At 44.1% G+C, this 12,388-nt stretch overlaps 1 protein-coding gene across 1 annotated transcript; it reads left to right on the top strand.

The window, feature by feature from the left end:
• Nucleotides 1-1,039: 1,039 nt before the first annotated feature.
• DNAJA2 (DnaJ heat shock protein family (Hsp40) member A2) lies at nucleotides 1,040-11,394 on the top strand. The gene is made up of 9 exons (XM_066194289.1): nucleotides 1,040-1,218; nucleotides 3,915-3,974; nucleotides 4,942-5,162; nucleotides 6,415-6,495; nucleotides 6,816-6,949; nucleotides 8,156-8,352; nucleotides 9,773-9,917; nucleotides 10,094-10,221; nucleotides 10,624-11,394. Exons 1-9 carry the CDS (start codon nucleotides 1,141-1,143, stop codon nucleotides 10,810-10,812), a joined length of 1,233 nt encoding a protein of 410 aa, XP_066050386.1. The 5' UTR covers nucleotides 1,040-1,140; the 3' UTR covers nucleotides 10,813-11,394.
• Nucleotides 11,395-12,388: the final 994 nt, after the last annotated feature.

Below are 12,388 nucleotides of genomic sequence, written 5' to 3'. Positions count from 1 at the left end.
CCACACACACCAGTGAGGCAGGAGCTGGGGGCTCAGGGGACGTGGGTGCACGGACAGTGGTGTTTCAGCTTCAAAATGTCAGAGAGACCAGCAGCGTTGGCATTTCAGGTTGAACAAGACCAAATGCCAGTCCCACCCTTTGGCCACAATGGCGCCCTGCAGCACTCCAGGCTGGGGCAGAGTGTCTGGGAAGCGTCTGGTGCAAAAGGATCTGAAGGTGCTGGTCAACAAAGGCTGGGCATGAGCCAGGTGTGCCCAGGTGGCCAAGAATGCCAATGGCCCCTGGCCCGTGTGAGGAACAGGGTGGGCAGCAGGACCAGGGCAGTGACTGTCCAGCGCACCGGACACTGGTGAGGCCACGCCTCGAGCGCTGCGTCCAGTTCTGGACCCTTCAATTCTGCAAGGACATTGAGGTGCTGAAGGGAGTCCGGAGAAAGGGCAATGGAGCTGGGGGGTAAACTGGTCAGATGAGGAGCAGCTGAGGGAGCTGGGGCGCTCAGCCGGGAGAAAAGGAAGCTCAGGGAATGAACTTAGGACTTTCTACAAACCACTGACAGGAGGGTGCAGCCAGGTGTGGGGGCTCAGGCTCTTCTCCCAGGCAGTACGTGACAGTCTTAAGCTGCACCGTCGGACGGCCAGGTTGGACATTAGGTAAGAAATTTTTCACAGGAAGAGCGGTTAGATATTGGAACGGGTTGCCCAGGGAGGTGATGGAGTCACCGTCCCTGGGGGTGTTTAAGAAAAGACTGGACACTGGACAGGGCACGCAGTACCACGGTCGGGTTGACATGGAAACGTTCAGTCACAGGTGGGGCCACACGCCCTCAGAGATCATTTCCAAGCCCGCTGAGGCTGCGCAGCGCCGGGCGGGACAGGCGAGGACGCTGCGCCCGCTGCCCGCCCGGCCGCCGGTGCCCTCACAGCGCCGCGCACAGCGCCCCCTGCCGCGCCGCGCCGGAACTGGGTCAGGGGGGCCGCGGGGGCGGGGCCGCGCGCCTCGCGCGTCGCGGCGCGGTGACGCAGCGCGTGCGCGGTGACGTCGCGGCCGGTCCGTGTCCGTGTCCTGCCGCCGGTCTCGGCCCTGCCCGCGCCGCCCTCGGCCCGCCCGGCCCCGCTCGGCCCCGCCGCCGCCGCCCCGCCATGGCCAACGTGGCCGACACGAAGCTCTACGACATCCTGGGCGTGCCGCCCGGCGCCTCCGACAATGAACTCAAGAAGGTGCGGCGGAGGGGCGGAGGCCGGGCGGAGGGGGGGGCGGTGGGCCCGGCCGGGCAGGGCCCCGCGGGGCGGCGAGGGCGGCGGGGCCGAGCGGGGCGCGGGGGGCGGCCCGGGGGCGGCGGGGCCGAGCGGGGCCCGCGGGGCGGGCGCGGCGCGGTGCCCGGTAGGCCGCGCCCGGGGCCGGGCGGTCGGGGAGGCCGCGGGCAGGGCGAGGGCCCGGCGGGAGGAGGGGGCGGCGGGGCCCGGCCGCGCTCGCTGCGGCCCCGTCCCGCGTGGGCTCCGGGCGCGGGCGGGACGCGGCTCGTCCCGCCCCCGCGGCACCGCGCCGTGCGCGGCCGCAAGGGCTTTTTGGGGGTGAGGATCCCCGCGGGTCGATCCTCGCCCGTGCCATTGTCCGCCCCACGTGCGGGCCTGGGGAGGATTCGGTTTCGCTCATAGATGCGATTGCTCCCAGGCTGAAAGCGGCAAGGCGTGGTAAACAAAGAGGGGAGGCGAAAACTTGAAGCCAGGTCGTCACTATAGCAATTCCACCCTGTAGTGTGTAAACCACTTTTTTTTTCTTTTTTTTTTTTTTTTTTCTTCTTTTTCTTTTTTTTTTTTTTTTTTTTTGGTAGAAGCCCTTAATGACCGCTTCCACGTGAGGGAGGAGAATGAACCAGACGGTTCACTAGCAGAGGCTTCCGCGGGTGGGTGGTGCTGGCACCAACAACTGCGCCTTACCCGTCATGCACGCGGCAGCCTCATTTGTGCAGGGATCGGCAATTGCAGTGTTGAAATTGGCTGGAGATGGAAGGCAGGCGGGGAGAAGGTTCTGTTTTGTATACAGCACTGTCCACCAGAATATTTTGTTTTCTTGCAGAGTTCGCTTAAAGCTGTCCGTGTCCCGTAGGAATGAAATCCAGAGCAGTTTTCTGCTAGGATAGCCTGCACCACCCAGTGTTAATTACAGCATATTAGACTAATCATGGAATGTAAAGTTTCCAGCTGTCTGCAACACCAAGGAGTTCATGTGTATCTTCTTGTCGTTGAGAGGTTTCGTGGATGCTTTAAAATCTGGTATTTTAACCTCTGTAACAGTATAGAAAAGGTGAAAATGAATCTTAGTCTGCAAGGGCTGAGAAAATAGGCTTTTACAGTGGCTAAATAAATTTTTACTGAAGTTATATATGTTCCCAGTGGAGACCTTGATTCTGGCTTTGGTTCTGATGAAAGAAATAGTTGTGGCTTCCTTTAGGGCCATGGGTAGCTGTAAGAGTTGCTGTGGCCTTGAAATGCTGTTATCAGCAGAGATGTGAGGGCTTTCTCATTTAAAAGATCACCATTGCAAACTCCTTTTTTTCCTGATTATGTAATGTTACTTAGCTTATCAGTTTAGTGGTGTTTTGGTTTTTTTCTTGGTTGTAATACCTAAGGTATATGGGGAACGTCCATGCTAACAGAATCCCCAGGTTTGTGGAACATTATGCTTTGTTCCTGATGGGTGATTTGTTCAGTAAGATAGATGAGTTTTGGGATTTACACTTCTTGTGCTTTAGAATATTAGGCTTGTAATATCAGCGTTGTTTTTATTTCATTAGTTCTTCATCATGTCTTGATTGCATGCAGAAGTACAGAGTGTTTCAAGTACAGTCATTAATGAGAAAAAACTGCATGGATATAAAAAAAGGAAATTTGTTTGTTCAAAACTTGTGATGTTATGGTTTTCTGTAAAGCTCTTATCAGTGTAGTTCTAAAGAGTTAGTTTAGGCACTCAGTTATTCAGAAATAAAGTGTTTGAAAAATCCTCTCCAAGAATTGATACTTCAGTTATTTGCAGTTGCATCACTGTGGCTTTTTTAATGGCTGTAATTTGCAAAACAAAAGACTGTATACAATGTAATTTGTTAATCTCTATCCCCTGATTGTTTCTGAGGGGTGTTGAGGTGGAGTAGAGGAAGGGTTGAAATTTCTGTCGTCATTAGCGCCAGTGGTAGGAGAAGTCTTTGCCTGCTGTGGTGTTTGCCTTGATCCTCTCAAGTGTGACCAGAACAGGTGAAGGGCAGCTGAAGATCCAGTGATGGTCCCCAGTGTCAAAGTGCTGATGAGAAAAAAGCCCTCTGGAAAGTCCCTTCTGGGGCTTTGGCTGTACTTACTCCTCCTACTGATTTATACCAATGAAGTTAAATAAAAGCAGTGCTCTGTACATTTCTGCACATGTAGCTCACACTCAGCTCTGAGGTGAACTCTTCCATCAGTGATAGGGAGGGAAGAAGGAAATGATGGTTGTGAGTGGTTGTAGGGTTGAATGGGAAGCTGAGGCAGCCATTTTGTTGTTACTGGGCTGCTGTGATTGAGGGCAAAGACAAATGGGTTCAAATTCACTGTTGTGGTGTGGGGTTTGAGTGGGTTCTAAAGAGTAAATCATTTTAGTCGAAGTCAAATGGGACTCTCCATCTAAGTGAAAGAGGATAAGCAGGAAAACTTGTTCTAGCTGTTTTGTGCCGTAGCTGTGTTTAAATGCAAGTCTAGTTAATGTATGCATATAGCAATGTCAGTTTTATTTTAGGTTGCGTCAATGGATGAGTGACTTCAAAACACTGTAGTATTTTCACTTGGCTTTGTTAGGATTTTCTTTCTTCCTGGGGACACTACTTGAATTTCTTAGAAAAGAACTGATTAATGGAAATGTTAACTAATTTTCTACCTCTTTCAACTAGGCATACAGAAAACTGGCCAAAGAATACCATCCTGATAAGAATCCAAATGCAGGGGACAAAGTAAGAAAGACTCATCTTTTTTTTTTATAAATACCTTAAGTTTGCTGTTACAGTAACATCTGAGGAGCTGAATACAGGTGTTGGGAGCTTGCTGTTTAAGTTGTTAAACAGTACTGTAAGAGGGAGCATTGTCTGGTCAACTTCTCAGTCTAAAACCTGCTGTTGTACCTCATGACAAAATGCAGCAGTTGGCTGAGTCAAATTGGTTGAAAAGGTAATGCTGAGGAAAAAACTGCTTCTCGTTTGCTACAATAATGTCAGCTGGCATTGGCATGTACATAGGAATTTGAAAAAGATAGTCAGTTTTTCAAATTTTTCCAAAGTGGAAAAACGTACGTGTAGCGATTTGTAAAACTGCTGCAGCATAAAGCAAATTACATATGTGGGAAGGTTGAATTAGATTTGTTATGCTAAAAGCAATTTAAAAATTGTCAATTAAGTTGACTCAGCTGATTATCCTCAACCAACCTGAAGTTCTCATGGCTGCTTAGAGGTGAGCAGAGATGACTGTGAAAAGATACTAATTTGCCAAATACATTAAGGTACATTTCAGTAAGCTACTTAATTGTTAGTGTATTTTAAGAGCCCAGCATCTTGAAGTCTTTGCTGTTAGTATGTAACTGTTGGGTATTCTGCCTTTTGGCTTCTGCAGTATTGTGTACTTGGGGGTTTTCTTCAGTTGCATTTTTTTTTTCATTTGTAAGAGATCTACTTTATGCTAGTGAAGAGCAAAGCCAACGAGGTTTTGCAGTAAAATATCTTTTTTTGTGGTAAGATGTAACAAAACTAAGCCCAAGTCTGATTTTAAAGTCTTGCTAAGAATGAGTTATGTTAAAATGAGGGTGGAAAAGTGTTTCGTTGTGTATCTTCTTAATTGATAGGTGTTCATGCAGGAGGAGAAACTTGTAAAATGCTGCCTTGAAGTTGTAAATTATCATGCGCTGTTTCGTCTGTGTTCCTCTCCTAGTTCAAAGAAATAAGCTTTGCCTATGAAGTGTTGTCAAACCCCGAGAAGCGGGAGCTGTATGATCGATATGGAGAGCAGGGGCTCCGGGAAGGCAGTGGGAGCAGTGGAATGGACGATATTTTCTCCCACATCTTTGGTGGAGGATTGTTCAATTTCATGGGTGGCCAGAGTAGAAGTCGCAATGGTAGAAGAAGAGGAGAAGATATGATGCATCCACTCAAGTGAGTACTTTGAAGCTTTCCTGACCATAGAAACTCTGCTGCTTGATCCACTTCTCAACTGAGATCCTCTGCAGTCTGCACTACTCTTCAGAGCTGCATGTTGTGTGTAGAGCAGGGGCCAGTCATGTGGAGTTGGTTAATCTAGAGGCTACCAAATACTTTGCCAGGTTATTTGAATTATGTACTTTGTTAGCTTTCTTTTCTTTGTTTTGCTCCATAATTATGTTTGGTAGTTCTAATCTGGAAAAGCCTGCAGCACCCAATTATTACTTACCAGGCAGATTCTTGGGAAAGTGGAGGTGCTCTGGAAAGACTTGAATTCATAGGGCAGTGCCAGCTGGAACTACAGTTGAACTTCATAATTAATGGGAAAGTGTGTGTGTGGTGGCTTTGGTTTTGGTTTTGTTTGTTTTGTCAAAGCCATTCTTGAATATCACATCTAACTGTGTTTTGGAGATCTCTTCTTGCAGTCATGGCTGGCTTTTTGCCTGCTGGGCAGGTCCCTTTTAAGAACTTCAGTTAAGCAACATCTTTCCTGTGGTTGGCAAACTGTTGGCTTGGTGAAGTCAGTTTAACTTCACATGCTTGCTTAGTTTAGTAGCTAGTACTCAATGGTATATTATTAAAGAGCTTTGATGGTTTTTTTTGTAAATACTGATGCCAGGCAACCTGTTCTCAATACATTGAGTTGAAATTTGCATCCACTTACAAAGCCTTTTAGGAGAAACACTAAAAAGTTAAGTGGCCTTGGGGACATGCTAACCCCTGCCCACCAAACTCTCTTGTGTAGAAAACCCAATGCAGTAGGAAGTATTCTGTGTGTTCTTATGCATTTATGCAATAGGCAGTATTGTTGTCTGGAGTGTTTACAGAGGTTTGCTTCTCACCTGCCTGGTAGAATTAAAAATAATAATTAATTATGACTGTATAATAGCACCTAAAATTCTAGACAAGCTTGTTTCTTGTTCAGAAACACCACTAATCCTGTCTGGTTTCTTCCGATTAAATTACAGCTTTTCTCCGAAACTATGTTCAGATTTCCAAGTGTATATTGATATGTATGGAATTTTTTTTCAATAATTCTTTGGGGAAGCCAAAATGGTGCTTTAAAATCGTATTTTGACGGCAGATTTAGTCGTGTTAGGAATATCTAGGCTGTTTTTCGTTTTTATTTGTCCTAAGCAAGTATTTTAATTACATGGGGAAAGTAGGTTGTTAAATGATAACCCAGGAGAAATACTTTATTTTGTAGAGTCTCTTTAGAAGATCTGTATAATGGAAAGACAACTAAACTACAACTTAGCAAGAATGTCCTTTGTAGTGCATGTAATGGGTAAGTTTGTTTGTATTTTTGAGTTCTCTGCTTGCTTTGTTGGCAGATAGTGTAATGAAGGATCTCCTATGTCAGATCTTTATCGGTATTTGACTTACTGGAGCCTGCTTTCAGACCAGCAAATTGTTGAACTTGAATGATGCTGTTGATGGAACTGGAACTATTGAAGGGCTTGGTATGGGGGAAGGGTGGGAGAGCAGGGAACCGAACTGCAATTGGCAGTGCAGTTGGGCATGTAGGCCTGTTAACCTACTGCTGGAGGGGTTTCTGGTTTTTTCGGAGGAACTTCCTTTCCATGCAAGTGTTGCTTTGTGCTGCAGGCAGGGAGGGAAGGCCGGCTCCGTTCAGAAGTGCAACGCCTGCCGGGGCCGGGGCGTGCGCATCATGATCCGGCAGCTGGCGCCGGGAATGGTGCAGCAGATGCAGTCCGTGTGCTCCGACTGCAATGGAGAAGGTAGGCCAGCCTCTGCTCTCGTACTGAATGTGCTTGCTTGGACCCTGCTGAAGTCTCAGGAGGAACTTATCCAGGACACTTCTGCCCTTACACAGTCAGCTGCATCTCACTCCGGTGGCAGCATGGAGAAATCGTTTCATTCAGAACAGCAGCAAGATTTACAGTGTTTAATGTACTGAAAAGCAGCCTAGAAGATCAAGCTTTAGGGATTGATCATCTTTCAAAACACTTCAGTTTGAATATTACTTACTGCTGTTGCTCTTGTGTTAAAGTAAAAGCTCAAGATGTTGCTGGTTTAGGAGCTATTCGCCTTTTTGCAGCTCCCGATGCCCAAGGCCAGTCGTAGGTTAAAACTGGGAACCTAAAGCTGGAATTTTTAACTTCTTCAAATTAAGATGATATCTTTGCCTGAATTGGTTCTCTTTGGGTGTAACAAGTTCAGCACTCCATCTGATTTCTTTTTATGTCTTCTGCAGTTGGCAGAATAGTAACATCACCTTGTGGATGAAATTACTCGTCACAACACTCAAGCTACAAAGAGTTGTATTTTGTGACTTGTCAAAACATTTCATAAATGATGTTGTCTTTAACATTTCATATGCCTAACCTACATATTTTGTAGTTTCAACTGCATCATAATGTTATGCTTTGTTTCACAGAAAGGTGGTTTAAGGTGAGAAGCTTAATATTTTAAGCCAAGTGCATCTGCTTGTGGCACTTAGTACCGAAATGTTACAGTCCATGTGCCCTAAGACTTTGGTTACTGTGTATAGAGACAAGAGCTCACTGGAAAAATAAAGGTGAGGTAGAACAGAGCATTGAAGCCATTTTGGATTGTCACCCTTCAGTTTGCTGGAAGCAGTAATTACTTCTGTAGGGGTGAATCTGAATGTAACCAGCTCTCTTCCTCTGTTTTTGTGTGCAAGACTCCCTAATTCTGCTGGTTGCATTTACTCAGGACTGTCTTGTGGGGACATTCTGGGAGATGGGGCAGTCAAGGAACTTTTATTTTATTGCTTTCTTCCTTCCCCCTGTCTCAGCTAGGGTAAATGAAGCCTGTATTTCCTCTTGAGAGAAATTCATGAAGCGATATCTAAATCGCTATTTGCGTTGCAGAAATTCTTCAGCTTGCTTTCAAATAGTCTCATCCAGCTCCTAGGTAAAACTATGTCAAAATCTCTGAACTCAAAATTTGTCTTTATTTAGGTGAAGTAATTAATGAAAAAGACCGCTGTAAAAAATGTGAAGGGAAGAAGGTGATCAAAGAGGTAAAAATACTTGAAGTCCATGTAGATAAAGGCATGAAACATGGGCAAAGAATTACGTTCAGTGGAGAAGCAGATCAAGCTCCTGGTGTGGAACCAGGTGATATTGTCCTTTTACTCCAAGAGAAGGAGAATGAGGTAATGCTTTTGAGTTTCTTTTAAATGCCTTTTATTCCAGTTGTTAATATTTAAGTTATATAGATGGCCATTCATTTAAAGTACTTAATAGAGTTGCGGCTCTGGGAGAGATGGTGAATAGCTTTTAATAGATTTATAGTGTGTAACGTGGCTTTCATGGTGAGCCAGAAAAAAACAGGCAAGTCCTAAGCCAGAGGACAGGCAGCTTCTGGTGCCTGCTGATGCTGGGAAGAGGTGGCTTTCTCTGATGAGCTCAGACTGACTTTGATACAGTAGATACAGTGAAGAGCCTTTCAGGACGTTAACTTTATTTCGCTTTGCTCATGACACTAACAAAATTCTAAGTGTGGCTTTTTTCCATGTCTTGTGACATGGCAGGGAACTCCTGATAAAAGCCCCAGATGGTGCTCTCTGTGTCTGCTGCTGTGGTTCTGGAAATGACACAAAATGGTGATGTTGCTGATTCACTTAATGAAACAAAGGTTATTATTTTATACTGGTTTGGTGAGACATACATCCACTGTATTCTGGACTATACACACTGCACTTTGGAGTTAAATACTGCAGTTTATCTTCTCCTGTTAAAACTCATGTGGGGCAGAGTTGAGGTGACTGCTCCTTTTTTAATTCTACTGTTAAAAAATGCCAGGTATAGCTGTGATGAAATAAATAGTTTGTGTGTTGCACTTGAGGAGTGGTTTCCTGTTGACAGAGTAGCAGGGTACAAATTTAAACTCCAGTCATATATTAAGGATATAATGTTGGTTATCTGCTAATTAGGTACTTTGTAAGCTTTTCAAAGCTGTGTCAAGGACTGCTAATCTGCCAGTCTGTACTTTGTCCTAGCGAGTAAAACTAGGTAGACTTTGTGTTTTAAAATTTCCCTTGAGATGGAACTCGTGGTACTGCCAGTGGACAAATTTTAAGATTTACTCTGATTAAGAATCTTGAGTTAAGTGGCCTAAAGATCACTTCCGACAGCTGTGGACTAAGTGATCAAAGTCCTGCTGTAGGTCAAGGGAGCTAAAGCAGATACACATGAGGACAAGAGCTGAAGAACAAAGATGTGGTTTATATACTCTGGTGCAGGGGAAATAGTGTCAAACTCTCGTCAGTTTTGTTTATAGGTTGCTTGTGTGGAAGGTGTTGGATGTGAAAGAGCAGTGCTGCTGTACAGGCAGGTTTAATTTGTATCTTACCTCGGTGTGTGGTGGTGTTTGGCTTATTTTAGATGACACTTGGTCAGGCACAAGCTTCCCAAGCACGTTAAGCTGTCTGAATTAATAGACTCAAGTTCACTTTGTGCAGAGGCTGTTGCCCTGATGTGGAATTTTAAGGATAAATAATAACGAATTCTCAATAATGAGTCTGCTGGAGTTGTGATTATAGTACTAGAAAGGACATCTCCTTTGTTTTCCAGGTGTTCCAGCGGGATGTGAATGATTTGCATATGACACACAAGATTGGACTTGTTGAAGCACTGTGTGGGTTTCAGTTCACATTTAAGCACCTTGACGGACGTCAGATTGTGGTTAAATATCCTCCTGGAAAAGTAATTGAACCAGGTAGGCTTGACCTGATCAGGATTTCTTTGTTTATGCCTTTGTGCTTCTTCAGCACTTAATCCCACTGTTGTTGTCCTGTCAGCTGAACCTAGGCTGGGCAAACAGAGAACTGTATGGAGAGAGAATGACTCTGCAGTAGCACTCTCCTGATTGCTTCACTTCTCTTTGAATTGCAGGTTGTGTTCGTGTAGTCAGAGGGGAAGGAATGCCACAGTATCGCAATCCTTTTGAGAAAGGGGATCTCTACATTAAATTTGATGTTCAGTTTCCTGAAAATAACTGGATTAGCCCGGAAAAGCTTTCAGTAAGTAGTTTTTCAAGCGTAAATGTGGTGTCTTGACAGAGTGTGCAACGAACCTATGTTGTACCTCATGGGCTTGCTTTTAGTGCTTAAATTTAGATTCAAGTTCTTTTAACCTTTTTTATGGGCCATGTGTTACATGGAAGTACCCCTTGAAAAACGAATTTATGGAAGCTGCGTTTAAGAGCTGTGCAGATGGTACACAGACGAGGGAAGGAGGAGAATCTTTCTGTTGCTGTGTGATAAGTTTACAGAGTGCAACTGTATTTACTGATTGCACTTTTGGTTGATGATACGAGGAGCTGTTGGTTTTATGGAGGTGGTGTCTTGAAGTTGTGGGGAAACCGGTCACTTTATTTAGGAGTTGTAGATGCGATACTGAATGCATTTCCTTTTTTGGGGCAGGAACTTGAAGATCTTCTGCCAGCTAGACCAGAATTTCCCAATGTAATTGGTGATGCAGAAGAGGTAGATCTTCAAGAATTTGATACCACTCGTGGTTCAGGTGGTGGCCAGAGACGTGAAGCTTATAATGATAGTTCTGATGAAGAAAGCAGCCATCATGGACCTGGGGTACAGTGTGCCCACCAGTAAACATTTGTCTAAAAAGTTGCACAAGGATTTTCTTTCAAATTTTGCCTGACTTGTTTTCAACAATCCAGCTGGATTGTATAAGTAATCCAGATGAACCAATGGACATCTATTGCTGTATGTGTAACTTTTAAATTGGTCTATAGTATCTACAGAGTGTAATTTAAACTAACCACAAGCTTACATCTTCATTTTGACTGTGTAGCAGAATAAAGCACTTGAAAGGAAGACGAGACTCCTTTTCACATGGGTTTTAAGTTTGTCCTCGTATCTGTGCTTGATTTTTACCAGTTTTGTGTAGATTTTAAGTTTCATATTTTAAATTCAAATTCTACATTGTAAAGTTTGTGTACAATTTGTCCTGAGGCTTGGTATTTGGCTGCACCTGCATAAGCTGCTACAAGTAGAATCAAGAATTTCATAGCCTGTATCTATCATCTAGATGCATGGTAAATGGGCTTTGCACATAATGGGTTTAGAGCTGACTGGGAACAATGAAAGACTAAATTAGAAGTGGTTGTAAGTTTTTTTCTACCATCTTGTGAACGGTTTCTGAAATTAAATAAAAGCAGTTGGTGTATAATATATTTCTTTTGCCTTGTAACTCTTACTTTTCCAGTGGCTTTAACTAGTCTGTGTATGAAGAGACTATGTAGATGATAGATATTTTATAAACACAGGGAGGCTGAAGCTGCTTTAAGACTAGGTGAAGGTTGGATAACAATTGTGTGCCACATTCTCAGGTCTTCCTGAAAGAGATGACTAAATGGGCACAGGGAAGGCTGCAGCCATGTCCCCTTTGTGTGAAGAAAACAAGGATATCTGAATTCAGTCTAAAGATAACAAGCCCCTTAAATGGGGAATGATTAAATTCTGAAATAATGGTGTCTTTCTCGTAGCCTTTGAATCCTATTCAAAGCCTGATTCAGCCTCACTTCCTAGAGAAATGTTTCCAGCTGAAATAAAAATTGTTTAAATTGGAAACGTAATAAATGGTAGATGGTTTTGTTACTTTTCTAGTAGTTTGCACTTTGGTTTAAGTATGAAGATACTAAGATCTCCAGCTGCAGTTCTATTACTATTAATTGGCAAAAATGCCAGAACAAAGCAAAAATGTGACCTTAACTAAGGAACTGTTGTGCATGAACAGTGTTGGGTTGGTAAGCTGCCTCTATAGCAAGGTTTCTCTCCTGTTTAAGTGAGAAAGTTGAAGCTCTACTTTCCTTTACAAATCTGAAGTGTGACTTGTTTAGTTATTTCTCTGATAGTTGTTGACATTTTATTGATGAGGTTGGAGGGACGAACTCCAAGGGTTTCAATGTGCTTGGGTAGGCATTGGCATTTGAGTGTTGCTGAACATCCTTGTTATAGACTCTAAAAATGAAGCAAAAATAAATACTGTTTGATCTGTATTTCAGTACTGACTTATGACGTGGCATTCTCTAGTGGGTCTTTTATTTTCATTTATTAAAACTTGGGGTTGCTTTTTGTGAAGCCATGGTTACATGCTGACCCTTTCTTCTGACTGATCTCACCAAGGAGTCAGTCCTTGTAACCGGCAATGCTTAAACAACTGCAA

This window comes from Chamaea fasciata, unplaced genomic scaffold (genome assembly GCF_029207755.1).
Source record: "Chamaea fasciata isolate MVZ Bird 193981 ecotype frontalis unplaced genomic scaffold, bChaFas1.0.hap1 SCAF_12, whole genome shotgun sequence".
NCBI classification, from domain to species: domain Eukaryota; kingdom Metazoa; phylum Chordata; class Aves; order Passeriformes; family Sylviidae; genus Chamaea; species Chamaea fasciata.
The sequence above is the reverse complement of the archived record's forward strand: the minus strand, read 5'-3'. Positions and strand labels throughout refer to the sequence as shown.